The sequence below is a fragment of the Lepisma saccharinum genome, chromosome 30 (genome assembly GCF_977018435.1).
Source record: "Lepisma saccharinum chromosome 30, izLepSacc3.1, whole genome shotgun sequence".
NCBI lineage: Eukaryota > Metazoa > Arthropoda > Insecta > Zygentoma > Lepismatidae > Lepisma > Lepisma saccharinum.
In genome coordinates, this window is record NC_139258.1 from 652,002 (window position 1) to 668,738 (window position 16,737).

A 16,737-nucleotide genomic window follows, 5' to 3' on the forward strand; every position below is an offset into this window, starting at 1 on the left:
ATGATAATGATGGCGATGTTGGCCCCTGTGTAAGAATTAGGACGGATGTTCCAACAGTAGGAGAGATTAAACAAGCTCTGAGAGAGGTACGTAATTGTAAAGCAGCTGGTGTCGACAGCATGCCACCGGAAGTGATGAAAAGTGACATAAACACCACAGCAAATATGTTGCAGCCCTTATTTGAGAAGATATGGATAGAGGGAGTGATGCCTAAGGACTGGAGGAGTGGCCTGTTGGTAAAGCTACCGAAAAAAGGTGATACATCAAAGTGTGACAACTGGAGAGGTATAGCACTTCTCTCCATTCCGAGTAAGATCTTCACTAGAGTTATCCTAAACAGAATTAAGGAGCATGTTAACTTGAGACTCAGAAGAGAACAGGCAGGGTTTTGACCAAATCGCTCTTGTATTGATCAAATTAACACCTTGCGGATAATTTTGGAGCAATGTATAGAATGGTCATCTCTCGTCTATACAGTTTTCGTTGACTTCGAGAAAGCATTTGACTCGGTCAACAGAAATGCAATGTGGAAGGAAGTGAAACGATATGGAGTACCCACAAGAATCCTTGATCTTATCCGAGAAACTTATCGTGATTATACATGTAGAGTTATACATGAAGGCCGTGTATCTGAACCAATAGATGTGCAGTCTGGAGTGAGGCAAGGTTGTATATTATCACCTACAATGTTGCTGATCGTGATCGATGCAGCGATGCGAAATGTAATAGGAGGGAAAAGACGTGGTATCCAATGGGGATTGAATAACAGACTAGAAGACCTTGATTTTGCAGACGATTTGTGCTTCTTATCTGAAGCACATGGTGATATGCAAACAAAACTAGCAGATCTGATAGAAAGTGCAAAAAAAGCAGGACTTGTGATTAACTCCAAGAAGACCAAGGCACTGAGGATTAACTCCACAAAAACAGACCCGTTTAATATTGGCGAAGAGATTATTGAAAATGTGGATAGCTTTACTTACCTGGGTAGTGTGGTGGCAAAAGACGGAGGGGCTGCACAGGATGTTTCTCAACGAATCCAAAAAGCAAATGGTACCTTTGTGAGGCTCTATCCAGTATGGAAAAACAAGAAGATATCTATGAAGACCAAACTTCGTATTTTTCAAAGTAATGTTAAATCTGTACTGTTGTATGGGTCTGAGACATGGAAAGTAACAAAACGATTACCTCTAAATTACAGACCTTCATCAATCGCTGCCTGAGAAAAATTTTGAATATCTTTTGGCCAGAAGTGATTCAAAACCAAGAACTTTGGAGAAAATCTGGAGAAACCGAGGTGTCCATACAAATAAAGCGGCGAAAATGGAATTTGATAGGGCATACGATGAGGAAGGAAAATGAGGCTGTCGAGAGAGAGGCACTAGACTGGAACCCGCAGGGAAGGAAAAGAGGGAGGCCTAGACAGACGTGGCGAAGATCTGTTCACGCTGAGTCCTTGGAGGAAGGAAAGAGCTGGAATGCAGTGAAGAGAATTGCCGTCAGTAGGACCAGGTGGAGATGCTTTGTTGATGCCCTATGTTCCACAGGGAACAATGGGAATTAAGTCAAGTAAGTCAAGTTGAAAGAAGTGATGGGCCATTAACCCCCTCGAGAATGACACTGATTTTTTTTAAAACTGATAGATTTCGATGTTTTACATACTATAAAATTGGTTCCTGCATGCAGAAAACACAATTAATGAAGATATTTGATCCCAAAGTATGGCCCACGTAAGTAAAAAGCGGTCATCTCTGAGTACTTTCGCCTCTTTTTATTGATAAAAACCGTTTGTGTGTACACTAAAATAGTGCAAGTACATGTCGGAAACTGCTATGAACTCAAATACTAACACTCCTAACCTAATGACGTACAATTATAGCTGTTGTTGTGTAATGTCATGTTGGGTGCTATACCGTATTTACTCATGTATAATGTGCACTTTTTTTCCAAAATTTTTGCCCCCAAAAACTGTGGTGCTTATTATGCACGGAATAATTCAGACAGCCAACATGATTTTGGGACACTTGCATTGATTTTTCATGTTTACGGAACTCTATCATGTTATATATCATTGTAAAGCTTGAATCCTGCAGTTTCTGAATATGGAAACATTATTCCATACAAGATAACGACACTAATGTGAAATGCGGTTGAAATAAGTTCATCAAAAAATGAAGAAACGTTCTGATTTTTATGGTACTTTGGATGAAAGAAAACATAAGGAAAAAGATAATAAAAATTAAAATGTATTACTGGACAAATAATATGACATACATGGAGTGTGTAAATTCCTTAATGGAAGAAATCTTGTGCTACTACCTGCTATTTGGAAGGTTCTGAATGTGCCTTGTATAAATGTTACATTAGTCACGGAAATAAAAAGTATATATTTTGGAAGACGAAGATGGAGGGACAACGTTGAGATGGACCTAAGGGAAATCGGTAGGGATGGAAAAGAGTATATAGATCTTGCTCAAGATAGGGAAACATGGAAGGCCTGTGTTGCTGCAGCCATGAACCTTCGGGTTTAAGAAGGCTAGAGAGTTAGTTAGTTAGTTATATTTTGGAAAAAAAGGAATGAGCAATTGAATAGGTATGACGTCATTCACTCTTGATCAGTATAGCAACAGATTTACAACCTACAACTAAGAAAGCCATTTCTTGAAACTGGATTGTACTGCATATTATATATGAGATATATAATTTTTTGTCACTTTTACCCATCCAAAACCAGAGTGCGCATTATACATGTACGCGCACTATACATGCGTAAATACGGTATTCACTTGTCCAAAACCTTCGGGCTGTTCTGTTTCATGGTATGGTTAAACATTAACGTAACAGACTTACTTTATTTCAGAATAACACATCTTGGCAAGCTAAAAACAATGGGAAACATTCATAAACAACAATCTTCTTACATATTTAACTTTCTAGAGGGGATGCAGAGGGCCAAGGGCACCAGAAGTATTGATTCAGCACAAATTAGCATGCCAGTGCATCAACAATGTGAAATTTCTCACTTGAATTGTCTTTCGCAGGTGCAAGTGATGATGGAATGCACTGTGCTATAATGTTGGAAATTTTGTATGTGTTGACGCAAGCAAGCTCTCCCTTGGAACACAATATAATATTCCTCTTCAATGGAGCCGAAGAAAATCCTTTGCAGGTCTGTATAATTTACACTTTTCAGCCTGCTTGTTGTTGTACAGGGTGGTGTATATTATATCTACCAACTTCAAATGAAAACAGAAAGACTGTGATTACGAAATAAAAATACACACTCAGGCATGTAATGCAGTGTATATTATGTACAATAAAAACATAAGTGCACCTTGAAAATAACATCCTCTAAATGTTGTCCTTCTGCTTGGATGCACTGTTCGAGGCGATGCGGGAAGGCTTTGTGACATGCGTCTCAATATGTCCTGTAGAATAAGCACGTATTGGTAACAAACGGTTCACAACATTACCTATGTAACCCTCCTCAGAATGCTGTGTGTCTTGGGAACAGGTGCATGGCAGTCTTCATTGTACCTGCACAGTGCCCGGTGCTTGTTTGGATGAAGTCTTCCACAGCGGCAATCCACGTCTGCACTGGGCAACGCTCCATGGTATGCTATTAGCCTGACTTCCAACTCTGCACAGATGTATGTATTCCACATGTGCATTTTGGCAGGGTTGTCAACTCAAATTGGTAGATACAATATGCGCCAACCTGTATTTTCTAATAATTATGTGACTAAGTTGAAAGCCATGATTTTGATCTGTGTAGGTGTGAGATGGTTTGGCTTTTAACCTTGTAATTGTAAGAACATTACTTCTTGATCTCGTTTTATGTTTATTAATAACATTTTATTTGACTAGCTGGTTTTTAGGGCATTTGGTAATAAGAATGTTTATGTGTTTATATTTTGTAGCGTGACATCAGATTTTGGAGTCAGGATTGAGTCATGCTGGGATGTACGTCAATAATTTCAATAGGCAAACCCAATGGGAAAACAGGATTACGCACACGTTTTAGCCACCACATATGGTACTGTTGTGAAAGTCACAGCTATTTTACATGGTAAATACCGTATTTACTCAGATAATGCACCCTTTTTTTTTTCAAAATTTTTGCTTCCAAAAACTGTGGAGCATATTATGAATGGAACAATTAGGACAGTCAACATGAAGCCACACATGTTTTCATTGTCACTGAGCATAACACGTGTATATCAACAGATGCAAATACATATTACCAAGTTGGATTTATTTTTAAAAAAGAACACTATAAACGTGAAATGGCCATTTTCCATGATTTTTCACTTTGTCTTGCAACACAGAGAAAAGTGGCCCCATTCTGAGAGAATTCACAGCAGTATTTGTCGGGCGGGAAGTAATAGGAAATATCTTCCTGAGTGCTGCAAATCCATAACGTAATTTTGATCTGGCTTTCTTCTACTTCAGAATAAACAGGGTGGTTAAGAAGTGACAGCTTTGGGATGTTAAACATAGTTGAGGGAGAGGGGGCAGGTGACTCATTGTATACACACCAGACGATATTCTCCTCTTGGTCCATATAGCAACAGGTGACTCATTGAATAGGTATGATGTCATTCCCTCTTGATCTGCATAGCACAGCTTAACAACTTACAACTAAGAAAGCCAGTTCTTGAACCTGAATTGTACTGCGCATTATATATGAGATATAATACAATATAAGTATAAATACGGAGAAACTAGTACTCACTTTTATCCACGAAGCTGTTTTTTCTTTTTCGATCAATTTCAGTGGCCACTGCCACCATCCTCGTTGGAACTTGCTGTACTGTTGCTTGGTGTGCATCTTTTGTTCGTGGTTCTCCGGCTGCCGCTAGGTGCGCTGTTGTTAACTGTGCATCTGGGTTTGTGTCGTCTGCTATTTCCGGGCGATAACTGTTGTAGTAGGGGAATCCAAGTGTGGTGCACTTGCCCGCTATCGATGTTTAGTTCGTGCGGGAAGTGTATTATGGTGTGCGTTTCCTTGATTTTGGTGTCTAAAAGCGTGTGGGCAGTGTGTCAGTGATAAACACAAATGGTACTTCCTCTCCCCCCTTGATAACACAGGTGTATACAATGCAGAGTGTGAATGCAAGGCACATTACATCGGCAGGTCCACCATATCTGTCAATGAAAGAATCCAACAGCACCTAACAGATGCGAAAAAAGCCCAACCCACTACTGGTCTTGCTAAACATATCAAATACAATAGCCATAAAATTGAAAAGGTTCAAGTCAAATGCACTGCCCACACGCTCGCAGACACCAAAATCAAGGAAACACACGCCATAATGCACTTCCCACACGAACTAAACATCGATAGCGTGCAAGCGCACCATACTTGGATTCCCCTACTCAACAGTTATCGCCCGGAAATAGCAGACGACCTAGACTGAGACGCACAGTTAACAACAGCGCACCTAGCGGCAGCCAGAGAACCACGAACAAAAGACGCACGCCAAGCAACAGTACAGCAAGTTCCAACGAGGATGGTGGCAGTGGCCACTGAAATTAATCGAAAAAGAAAAAACAGCTTCGCGGATAAAAGTGAGTACTAGTTTCTCCGTATTTATATACTACCACGTCTTTTTCCCAATTATGAACAATGTAAGTACTTAAAAAAAATACTATAAAAATGATTACTTACGGTTCATGAGTGTATGTTTTATAGAAAACACAACGTTTCGAGACGCAACTGGTCTCTTCCTCAGGTGCACTTCTTGGCAATCGGAATTACTTAATGCCTACGTCAATTTACACAAAGAAGCAAGGAATAAGGTGGTAGTAAAAGATCATGGTTTAAAAAGGTATTTGTTAAAACTGCCCTTTTTGTGCATAAAAACTCACTTTCTCACATTGCCAAGCATGAACCTCATGTACCATGTAGACAACATTGCTTGAGGTGGTGTTTTAAAGTGTAATGGGAAACATGTTTTTTATGGTCATTTTTAGGTTTGACGTCTTGAAACATTGTGTTTTCTCTAAAACATATACTCACGAACCGTAAGTAATCATTTTTATAGTATTTTTTTAAGTACTTATATTGTATTGTAACAATGTGAGTTAGTCGCACATGCCTTTTTTATAAAATGAATACGAGATATAATTGTTTGTTGCTTTTCTTCCATAAAGAACCAGGGCGTACATTATACACGCATGCACATTATAGAACTGTGCAACGTCCCACCTACACACAATTACCACACTCTAAACACTTCACTTAGGAGGATGGCAAAAGTCTACCCATAGGAGCTAACTTTTTGTCAGCCGTAGAACATGGACTCAGAAATATCTCAGGGCTTGCTGGGTGTAAGGAAAGACTATACCAGCTTAATATATATATTTTTATATGTTTATTATAGTCTCAACACAAGGGTGTCCGTTTGCACACTTACACACGTGTCTTTACCTGAAACCCTTACTACGCGCGTGCATTTACTTGTACCACACACGTGCTTTTACCTGTACCACGCACGTTCTTTTACCTATCCACCTTGGGTCTCGAAGAGATAAGGGGGGGCAGGGAACATCCAATTTATTCCTCGCTGTGAGGCGCCAGGGGGAGTATGGGGACCTAATTTTATTAAGGGCCTTGGTCGCCGCTGACGTCACGGGTTGCCCTGTAAAAGAGAGTAGGTTGTGCGTAGTACCCCAACCACAGCCTGGAATTGGCCGAAACCAATCTGTACTCCCGAATAACGGGCGCAGGGTAAAGGATTAAAGGATGCCGCGACACCCCCGGCGTTAGCTGGGAATTGGCAAGCCAACCGGTGTCTCCTATGAAGGGACGGCAGGTTAGAAAGGAAGGTCCGGGTGCTCCCAGACAAGCCGGGCAGGTAGAACCTGGGCACCTATCAGCCTAAGCAAGCGGACCAGGTAGGTAGGTTGCTGCTAGGCTCTTCTTCTTCTTTCTCCGTTCTTCCTTCTGGGATGGCTTCTAGTTCTCAGGCTGGGAGGCCAGTTAACCCTGGATGTTTGCCTGTTGACATCAGGGAGCCAACTGAGCTCCGGGCCTCGCTGCGCTGGCTTTATACTCGCGGGGGCGGTGCATTGGTGGTAAAAATTTTAACTACAAGTACACGTTGCTAACTCATTTTTTTACATATAGCAACCTTCGTACTGAGAAACATCCAAGAAGTGACATTAAGAAAACACTAGTGGGAAAATCACTAGATGCACGCGTTAATATAAAGTAAAACTGTGTGCATTCAGACAATACAATTTATAATGAGCCTCGCAGGACTCTGCAATTCTAAACAACGAGTTGAACAGTGTAAATGACAAATTAATAACATTTACTGAATATAACAACCACGCAGGGTCTAATAATAAGCGAAACTAATAAACATAGAGGTGGATCCGTTAGCGTTTACAGAATACAGCGACCACGCAGGGTCAAATAATAAGCGAAACTAATTATCGTAGAGGTGGATCCGTTAACACATTTAAACTAAAAGCGTACGCCTTGCAGGGACATCTAGCATGCATTCTTTATCCAAATCTTCTTAATAAAATATAATATGGGGACCACGCAGGGTCGTTAAATGTGGCGACCACGCAGGGTCGTTACAACTGTAAATACGGTAAGTCATTTTAACTATCTGAAAGTCCTCAACACAAGCTGAGACATGTTTGTTCGATGAAGATGTGCTAGTGGCAGGCATGTGTGTGTGTATGTTAGGTTCAGAAAACAGTATGAAGCAACATAGGTAAAAAAAAAAGGTGGGGGACCCCTGAAGTAGGCCCGCATATACGCACACACGCTTACTGTCCTGATGCCTTTAAATAAACCAGGATGTCACTTTCTCTACATTCAAATGGTTCCCCCATCTTTTTCTCTTTTCTTTTTTGTTTATTATTCAAAATATACAATATATAATACAAAAATAATTATAAAGAAACATAGTAGTACAATATTGTTTGTGAAATTATACACATTCGAATTTATGTTAACCCATTCTGGGAGCCAGGACAGTAGTTAATTTTGTTAATATACTTGTATATAGAATGTGATCAGTTAAAAGTTGGTTAATAGAGTTTAATTGTAATTAGTATTGTATAATTAATTAGAAGTTAATAAGTGAAGAATTAGTAATAATGAGTTATTTATATATCTGCTTATATTCTTTTCTTTTTATTTATGAATTTAGTTATGCCTGATTTGTAATGTATTGCACATACTTTGAAATCTGCATTATATGTTAACATTGTTTGTTAATAATAATAATATAAATCTAATGATTTGGTTTCCGTTAATTGTCTATTCTGGTAAACCAGAACAGATTTGGTATAGTACATTTCCATTTCTTACTAAAAGGTAAAATTTACTAAAGTTCACTATTATGCAGTGGCGTAGCATTATAGTATGCCCGTATACCCGGCGTTCCCAGATTTAAAATTTCAAAAATGCGTAAATGCTATAAATATAAAGTAAATCTTGACTAATTTCATATATGTCTGACCTTCATGGCATTATAATAGCTATTTTTCGCAATCCGCTTGCAACGCTCCACTAACAACACTCGTTCTAGCATTTTTTTTCAATGCCTTTCCTGGCCGGACGCCGAGCAGGTTCGGTGTACAAGGACCCTATATTACTTGCTGCCTTTCTGGAGGGAAAGCTTGGATCTCTAAAGCACGTGCCCAAATGCTGTCTCTTACGCCAGCGTACGGAGCAGAGGGCTGTGCTACGTGATTGGTTCACGTGACCCTTCCTGCCTTCTGAAGCAGACGACAGCGGTAGAATTCCTACCCGGTTCTTCGCGCTCGTGCCACTCGTGCTATGTGTTGCTACAATACGCAATATTGACTGACGTAACTTTACCAAACTGAAATATAGCACTTCTTAATGGCCACTGCATTGTATATTTTATCGCACGAACAGCGATGTGCATTAAAAACTAAAAGATCAACACAGTTTTTGTCAAATAAGTTGCTGAAGTCCTCGTGGTAGAAGTTCAGCCTGTGGCTGCTACCACTTGATAAAAAAAAAATAATAGTTTTGCAGGTTATTATTTTTTCGTTATTATGTAACTGCTTAATATTGTGTCAATGGAAATGTTTAGCATTCATTTGAAAACTCTTAACATCGAATGGTCTCTGGACAAAATTATTTTAAAATGTTTATCAACATTCTCAAGATGTAATAAACAGTGGTCTGAATTACTAATCGGCACTGTTACGTTAGTGGAGTGTACGGTAGTTGGATCATCCACCGACCTCCGTGTCAGAGTGTTTTGCACAGCACGCCAAGACGACAGAGGCCCCTGATTCGAATCCCGGGGTGAGCACGGGTGTTCTTTGTGAGTGTCCCTTCATCAATATCATCATCACTCATATTCATATTCGCGATTAACCAAAAGTGGCAGAAAAGCGAAGTAAAATAAACCAAATCAATCATTAGTTGGATCATTCACAACAATGACGTCTACTGTTGTCCAGAGGCTTGTGATTCAGGTAGGTTTTATAATGATTTGTGTCATGCCGAAAGGTATAAAAAACCAGAATTCAAAACATTTGTTGCATAGTGAGGCATCTAATTTTCTAGCTAAAAACTGCATGGATGTTGATGCTTTATTGCAAACCCAGCTGACTTCAGGCAAATAAACAACACCTGTGGCGACTAATTCCATAAGTAAATTATTAACCAAAAAAGGGCCGACCTTTCCTTTGGACTTGGCGTTCCCACCCGAAATGCCCATGCTACGCCACTGCTATTATGTAGGTTTTCAACATAGACAAGGAAATTGTATGTGTAATTGCTCGTACACTGGTTAGGATGAGCAATAATGAATTCCCCATATTTTACTGATGCAACAGAAAGCTACCTGCTGGCTGCTAAGTGTAAACTTAGTTAAACAACACTGAATGGCACTTTTGCAAACCAAACTGCCAGCCATGTTAAAAAAATAACTCTTTTCACATAGTACACCATTTATTTTTTTTGTTGAAATTGTGCATTTTGTTATGGCTCCAGAATTGATCATTCCAGTGTAGCATTGAGTAATTGTGTTGTTTTTCTTCCCAAGGCTTCCCATGGTTTCATCACCCAGCACAAGTGGGCAAGAGAGGTAAAGGCATTTATTAACCTTGAAGCCTGTGGAGCCGGTGGAAGAGAAATTTTGTTCCAGGCTGGACCAAGACATCCGTGGCTTATTTCAGTATGTATTCTGTATCATTGTTATTTTCAAAGCAGTGGTTCTTAACCTTCATTTTATCATATCCTCCTTTTAAATAACTTCTTTTGTTACACATCCCCAGGATTTGACGTAAAGCTTAAATTCTCGGCTGGACCCTTTGGTCGCCGACAGGGCAGTTGTTTTCAAATTTTCCTCGTCTTTCAAAAAACCTCTAACACGTTCCAAAATCTGAAAAATTACATGAGCTTAGAATTCCTTGTAGTACACTGACGTGAATTTATGTGTGGTTTGCTTTTGTTGTTTTCTATATATTTTCAATAGTTTCATGATTGATTGATTTGCTTTATTTTACTTCGCTTCTTGTGCCACTTTTGGCACCCCTGGCGGCATAGCGCAATGTTCTAACCACTACACCACGGGGGCCAGTAGTTTCGTGATTACCGAAGTATATTAAACTCTTGATAATATCTCCATAACAGTGAAAGCATACTACACAAAAATTCATGTCAACGCTCTAGAAACAATTTTAAGCTGGCATTTTTCAGATTTTAGAACGTGATAGTGTTTTTTTAAAAGGAGAGGAAAATTTTAAAACAGCTGCCCTAGTTGTGGCCAAAGGTCCACCTGATCCTAAGTCTATAAAATATTTATAAAAGTTGCCCATGGGGGGGGGGGGGGCCTTTTTATTACAATTATACAGTACAGTTTAGTACAGTACTCGTACATTTATAATAATAATAATATTACCACAGTGAATGATAGCGTAACATTACTGAAATAAGAAGGCTCATTCTGTATTTCACAAATATTATAATAATAGGCTTGATAGCCAAAACTTGTTTTCTAGTTCTACAATATTTTACACGGGTCCACTGACTGGCACATTTGTGGACTTTCTGTGATGCGTTTTATGAACATATGCTAGATTCTAAAGCAAAAATGTGTGCATTACCTCAGACAGTGGCATGGCCGTATTTAGAGGGGGGGTTTCTAGGGTTCAAACCCCCCCCGAAACTTCTGACATGTTGGATTAATGGAAGTTCAGACCTAAAATCTGTAACAAATTTTCAATTATTTTTTTTTCGAATCATCACAAATATACATGGAGACAATGTTGAAACGATCGAGCTAGAATTTTCATACATTTGGAATTCTGAAACTTGAGTGAAACAGGATTTATTCTCAGAATCGTAGCCCACCCGCGACCCCTCCATTATCACTTCTGTTGTCATCTTTCCAGTGTTGCTCCTGCGTCACAAGGAATATAGACTGAAGATTCCCTTATGATTGTCCCAAAATTCCCTTTCCAGCTTTTAAATTCCCTGTCCGATAAACTCGAAAATCCCCCTTGATAGGAGTTCAAACCTAAGATCTCCAGTTTTGTAGCGCGTTACGTTCGCGATTGAGGTTACAATCCATGCACCAGGCTAAGTTTTTATAAAGAATAACTGGTTCCACACTTTTCAAAATTCCAAAAATTTAATTTTAAATTCAAACAACAAAAACTTTATGACTAAAATTTCCATCTAACTTTTAAAGCTTTTCTCTTGAAGGTATCTAAAGTTTAATGACGAAGTATAATAATTGTGCATTTCAGTACACACTGTATGAAACGTTAAAAAAACAAAAAAAACAACTTGTGCTGGATATTCACTGGATTGAGTAAGCCCCCTCAAGGATATAACAATAATATAATAATAATTATTATTAGTATTATTATTATGGAATAAAATTGTTTTATTATTATGAAATTTTAATTATTATTATACAATTATTGTTATTATTTCTATTATTCAAATTTCTGGCGACGCCCATGGGAACAATTATGGATGAACCCCCCCCCCCCCCCCCCCCCCGAAATTTTTTCCTGCCTACGGCCATGGACAGTGGCATTCATGCTCCACGGATACACAACAAACAGTCCCGAAACATGCCACTTTTTGGAACCATCTTCAGGGGAACTCAGACGTAGCCACCGTAGAAGCTCCGTACACATTGAAGACATATTCGCTCTGTCCACCAGGGTGAGTGGTGACACTAGTCTCCTACCAAAAATTTTGGACTGCGTAGAAGAAAGGTCACAGGTGACTCTGTGTGAAAATAAACATTTGTATCCATTTTTTAAAAAAATGTTGTGAGGAGGAGATAGAAATCATTATGTACCATATACAGAGCTTCAGTACGTTGAGAACAATCTACAATTCCAGTCACAAAAGTACATAGTCTGCATTGTGTATTAGTATTAACTGAACTGTCACTGCTTTCACAGACAGTCTGCAAATTTTTTGATCATATTTGTTTTCATTACTTTTTCTTATCTTCTATCATGGGATTTTGTCATTATAAATATGGAACATTCCATTTACATGGGTGGAACATGCGGACTACATTTTTGATATTATACAGAGCATTCCTTGACGTTCGCTATGAGACTCAGCGGCAAGCGGCCCAGCATCATCGCTTGTCTTTCCCGGTGAACGGGAACCGCGACAGTCACACGCTACAGTCTGTTTTTTTCGCTCTCCCTGCCTTCCCTCTCTTCCCCTTTCTGTTGACATTGCAGACTGACGCCAGTATAATCCTCCCTCGGAAGTTGTGTTGTGTCGTGTCCGTGTGTTGAAGATTGTGGCTTAATATGGCACGACAAAAGTTTACATTACAACAAAGGATTTATCTTGTCGAGTGTTACTTCGGAAAGAGGGATTGTGGAGAAGTGCGACGACGTTTTCCAGTGAAATTTCCTGGTGTTCCCGTTCCACATAGGACCACTATATTAAACCTCGTAAAAAGTTTAGAGTAACAGGGTCAGTTCTTAATAAAAGTGGAAAGATAAATGGGGAAATTTAAAAAAATAAAGTATACAAAGACAATCTGCACACCATCCGTGAGTTAAAAGAGAGTATTGTACGAGAAATCGGGCAAATTACAGTAGACGAACTTGCACGTGTAAATGCCAATTTCCTTCGGAGATGCCAGGAATGTGTTGCAGCAGAGGGACATCATTTTCAACACCTTCTGTAGTCAAGGTTAGTACACAATAAGAAAACTGTAATTTTAATAGCAGACTAGCGACTGTCGCAGACACCGTTCGTTGGGAAAGACAAGCGCTGAAGCCGGGCTGCCTGCCGCCGAGTCTCGTAGCGAATGTCAGGGAATGCTCTGTAGTAACTATTCTACTGATTGTTTATCAACATTTTTCTTACAGTTTCTGTGCAATGAAATATGAATCTTAACACTGTTGACTAAACATAACTACCCTTAAAATATTTTCCTAGATTTACTGAACAATTTTGTGTCGCAGACAAAACACTGCCTCTTCACTTAACAAGAATTTAATTTTATTTTCTGTGAATTGTCAAATGATGAAAGGCAAAGAGTGAATGTAATTTGAATATTCTAGTGGAGTTTAGGAGAAAATGTAACAGTTGGAGAAATTAATTGTTTTTTGGTGTCACAGGGGCACAATAGAAAACACAATTAAATGAAAAAGTTAAAATAAATGAATAATAAGTAAAATGCCTTCTACTGTCTAACTTAATTATGTATAATACTTGAATTTCTATGCAAGTGACAATTTTAGATTCTCTGACTCATAGGATAGGATAAAGTTACAGCATTGCATTTAATTTTCCAAAATTGAGGTTCAAGGACACTTTCACATATTAATCATGAAAAATCTGTGAGAATCCTTAAAAGTGTACATACATCTATTTTAGGCATATGCTGAGTCAGTCCCACACCCACATGCAATGGTTATGGCAGAAGAAATATTCCAGAGCGGCATTGTCCCATCAGACACAGACTTCAGAATTTTTCGTGACTTTGGTCATGTGCCAGGTGTGCAAATTATTAACCTTTCCATTCAATATACAACCTCTGACAATAAAGTTTGGTGAATGATCCTGAATATCGAAAGTAGACAAATTCTAAATGAAACCTACCTTACTGTCCTTCGAAGTAGTCCCCTCCCATTTCTATGCACCGTTGAGAATGGCTGAACATGTCCTGGAAACTTTTAGAAAAGTCTTCTTTCGGGATGGTGTTCAAGACCCTCGTCACGTTCCGTTGGATGTCCGGAATATCCTCAAATCTCTGACCTTTCAAAGTGATTTTGAGGCGTGGGAAGAGAAAGAAATCTGGAGGATTGAGATCCAAATTTCTTGCAATGCATTGCTACAGAGGATGAGAGCTGGTGTGTGAGGTACGACCCTGAAACGAAACGCCAAAGCATGGAATGGCGTTCTCCTGCATCACCCCGTCGGAAGAAAGCCAAGGTGGAAAAATTGTTGTTCCCTCCGGCAGGAATTCCTGGTGGATCATGCTATCACTGTCAAAGAAAGTGATAAGCATCGTGTTGATGCATGATTTTTACGCCTTGACCTTCTTCGGACGGGGTGATGCAGGAGAACGCCATTCCATGCTTTGGCGTTTCGTTTCAGGGTCGTACCTCACACACCAGCTCTCATCCTCTGTAGCAATGCATTGCAAGAAATTTGGATCTCAATCCTCCAGATTTCTTTCTCTTCCCACGCCTCAAAATCGCTTTGAAAGGTCAGAGATTTGAGGATATTCCGGACATCCAACGGAACGTGACGAGGGTCTTGAACACCATCCCGAAAGAAGACTTTTCTAAAAGTTTCCAGGACATGTTCAGCCATTCTCAACGGTGCATATCCATGGGAGGGGACTACTTCGAAGGACAGTAAGGTAGGTTTCATTAAGAATTTGTCTACTTTCGATATTCAGGATCATTCACCAAACTTTATTGTCAGAGGTTGTATTATAAAAGTTAAATTTGTACATGACTCTCAAGATAAACTCCACAGCTTGTGAAATGAATATAATAAATTGAAAACCTTTCAGAAATAGATGCCTTCAATCTATTGAGGTATAACAATACATTCCATATGCAATAGGACAGCATTGTTTTTTGTGTCATGAAAATAAGTAATACATAACCCTTATAAAGTATCTGTTAACAATTTTGTATTGAGTGTGTGAATAATTCTTAATTAAATTGGTGTCTTTTGTTACACTGAGGGCACATAGAAGATCAGAATGTATACTTGTTTTTTCCTGCATTCATTTTGGTACCATTTCTTTATTTTACTTTTGACTTGGACCAAGTTGATATTGGGTTGGTTTATCGATAAAATTACCAATTATTTTACCAATTCGATATATCTATAAATATCTTATTATTTAGTGCAAATTTCTGCAATTTTGTTATAATTCAATGGCTAATCTCCAGGCCCAACTGTTTAAAAAAGTAAATGTCTAAATACAAGGGTCATCCAGAAAATAAAGACCGTTTGGTTATACAAAATGAAAAACACAATATTTATTGGAAAAAACAATTCTGATACATACCTGAAGCTTCCTTCACTTCTCTACATAATCACCTCCTACATTTAAACATGCCAGGTGGTCACTGCATTCAAACAAAAGACCGCTCGCACATTTCCACCAAAAGGCACTACGATCAATGCAAATCGTTATTGTGAGACTCTGAAGAAATCTACGGCGAGTCATCCAAAACAGGAAGCGAGGAATGCTTTCTGGAGGAATTGTGCTTCTGCATGACAATGCCCGCCCTCACACTGCTAGTGCAACTCAAGAATTGCTGGATCAATTCGGATGGGAAATTTTTGATCATCCACCCTATAGTTTAGACCTTGCTCCTAGCGATTTCCACCTTTTCCCTAAGATGAAAGAGTTTCTGGGCAGTTTTGGAAGTGATGAAGAGTTGGAGAATGCAGTGCCCACCTGGCTTACCTTTTGAGTCCCAAGGCCATTTTCACATGTAACCCCCTTGGTCCCAAGCCGATTTTGAGCAAAATGCAGTGTTTCAATTAAATGAGTGTAGATCGGAGGATAATTGTCCTAGAGAGAAGAGTGATATACCGTTGTACGCAGAATGAACCAGAGATTCAGACTATATGAAATTTATGCAAATTCAGCGTATATGTGGCGGTGGAGAGGGGGCTAACTCTCAAAATTCCAAAATTTCGAGGGAAAAATGGGGTCCCACCTCCCCCCCAAGAAAAAATACATGACAGTGTCGACGGGCACATGGAAATGATCGCTGACATGTAAGGAACACATAAATATTTCCATTATCATCATATGACCAATGTAACGTGAGTTGTAGCTCCTAAGGAATGGTAGGCACGCCACTGATTCAAGCTTCAAAATGCAGCGGTACCTTGAAATTACTTTAGCTCAGAGACTATTTGCCCTGGAGATATGAACGATATACCGTTGTACGCAGAATGATTCACAGATTCAGACGATATATAATTTATGCACATTCGGCGTGCATATGGAGGGGGAAAGGGGGGAAATCTCGTGAAAAATATATATGTTTAAAGAAAATAAGGGGTTTCTCCCCCCGCTGCCCCAAAAAAAAAGGATATGAAAAGTTCAAAATGCACATAGAAATTATCACTGGCATGTAAGAAACAGAAAAATATTTTCATCATTGTCATATGACCAATATTAAGCAAGTTGTACCCCTGCAAAAAAATGCTTGTACGCCACTGTCTCAAGCTTCAGAATTGAGCGAACTGCAGAG

General features: G+C 39.2%; 1 protein-coding gene across 2 annotated transcripts in view; it reads left to right on the top strand.

The window, feature by feature from the left end:
- The window catches only part of LOC145981861 (endoplasmic reticulum metallopeptidase 1-like), a 99,862-nt gene that overhangs the window by 26,420 nt on the left and 56,705 nt on the right, over nt 1–16,737 (top strand). For both annotated transcript variants that reach the window (XM_083115311.1, XM_083115312.1), the window contains exons 3-5: nt 3,042–3,169; nt 10,053–10,184; nt 13,880–14,000. In XM_083115311.1, coding sequence (XP_082971437.1) covers nt 3,042–3,169; nt 10,053–10,184; nt 13,880–14,000 — 381 coding nt within the window. The remainder of the gene's footprint in view (nt 1–3,041; nt 3,170–10,052; nt 10,185–13,879; nt 14,001–16,737) is intronic.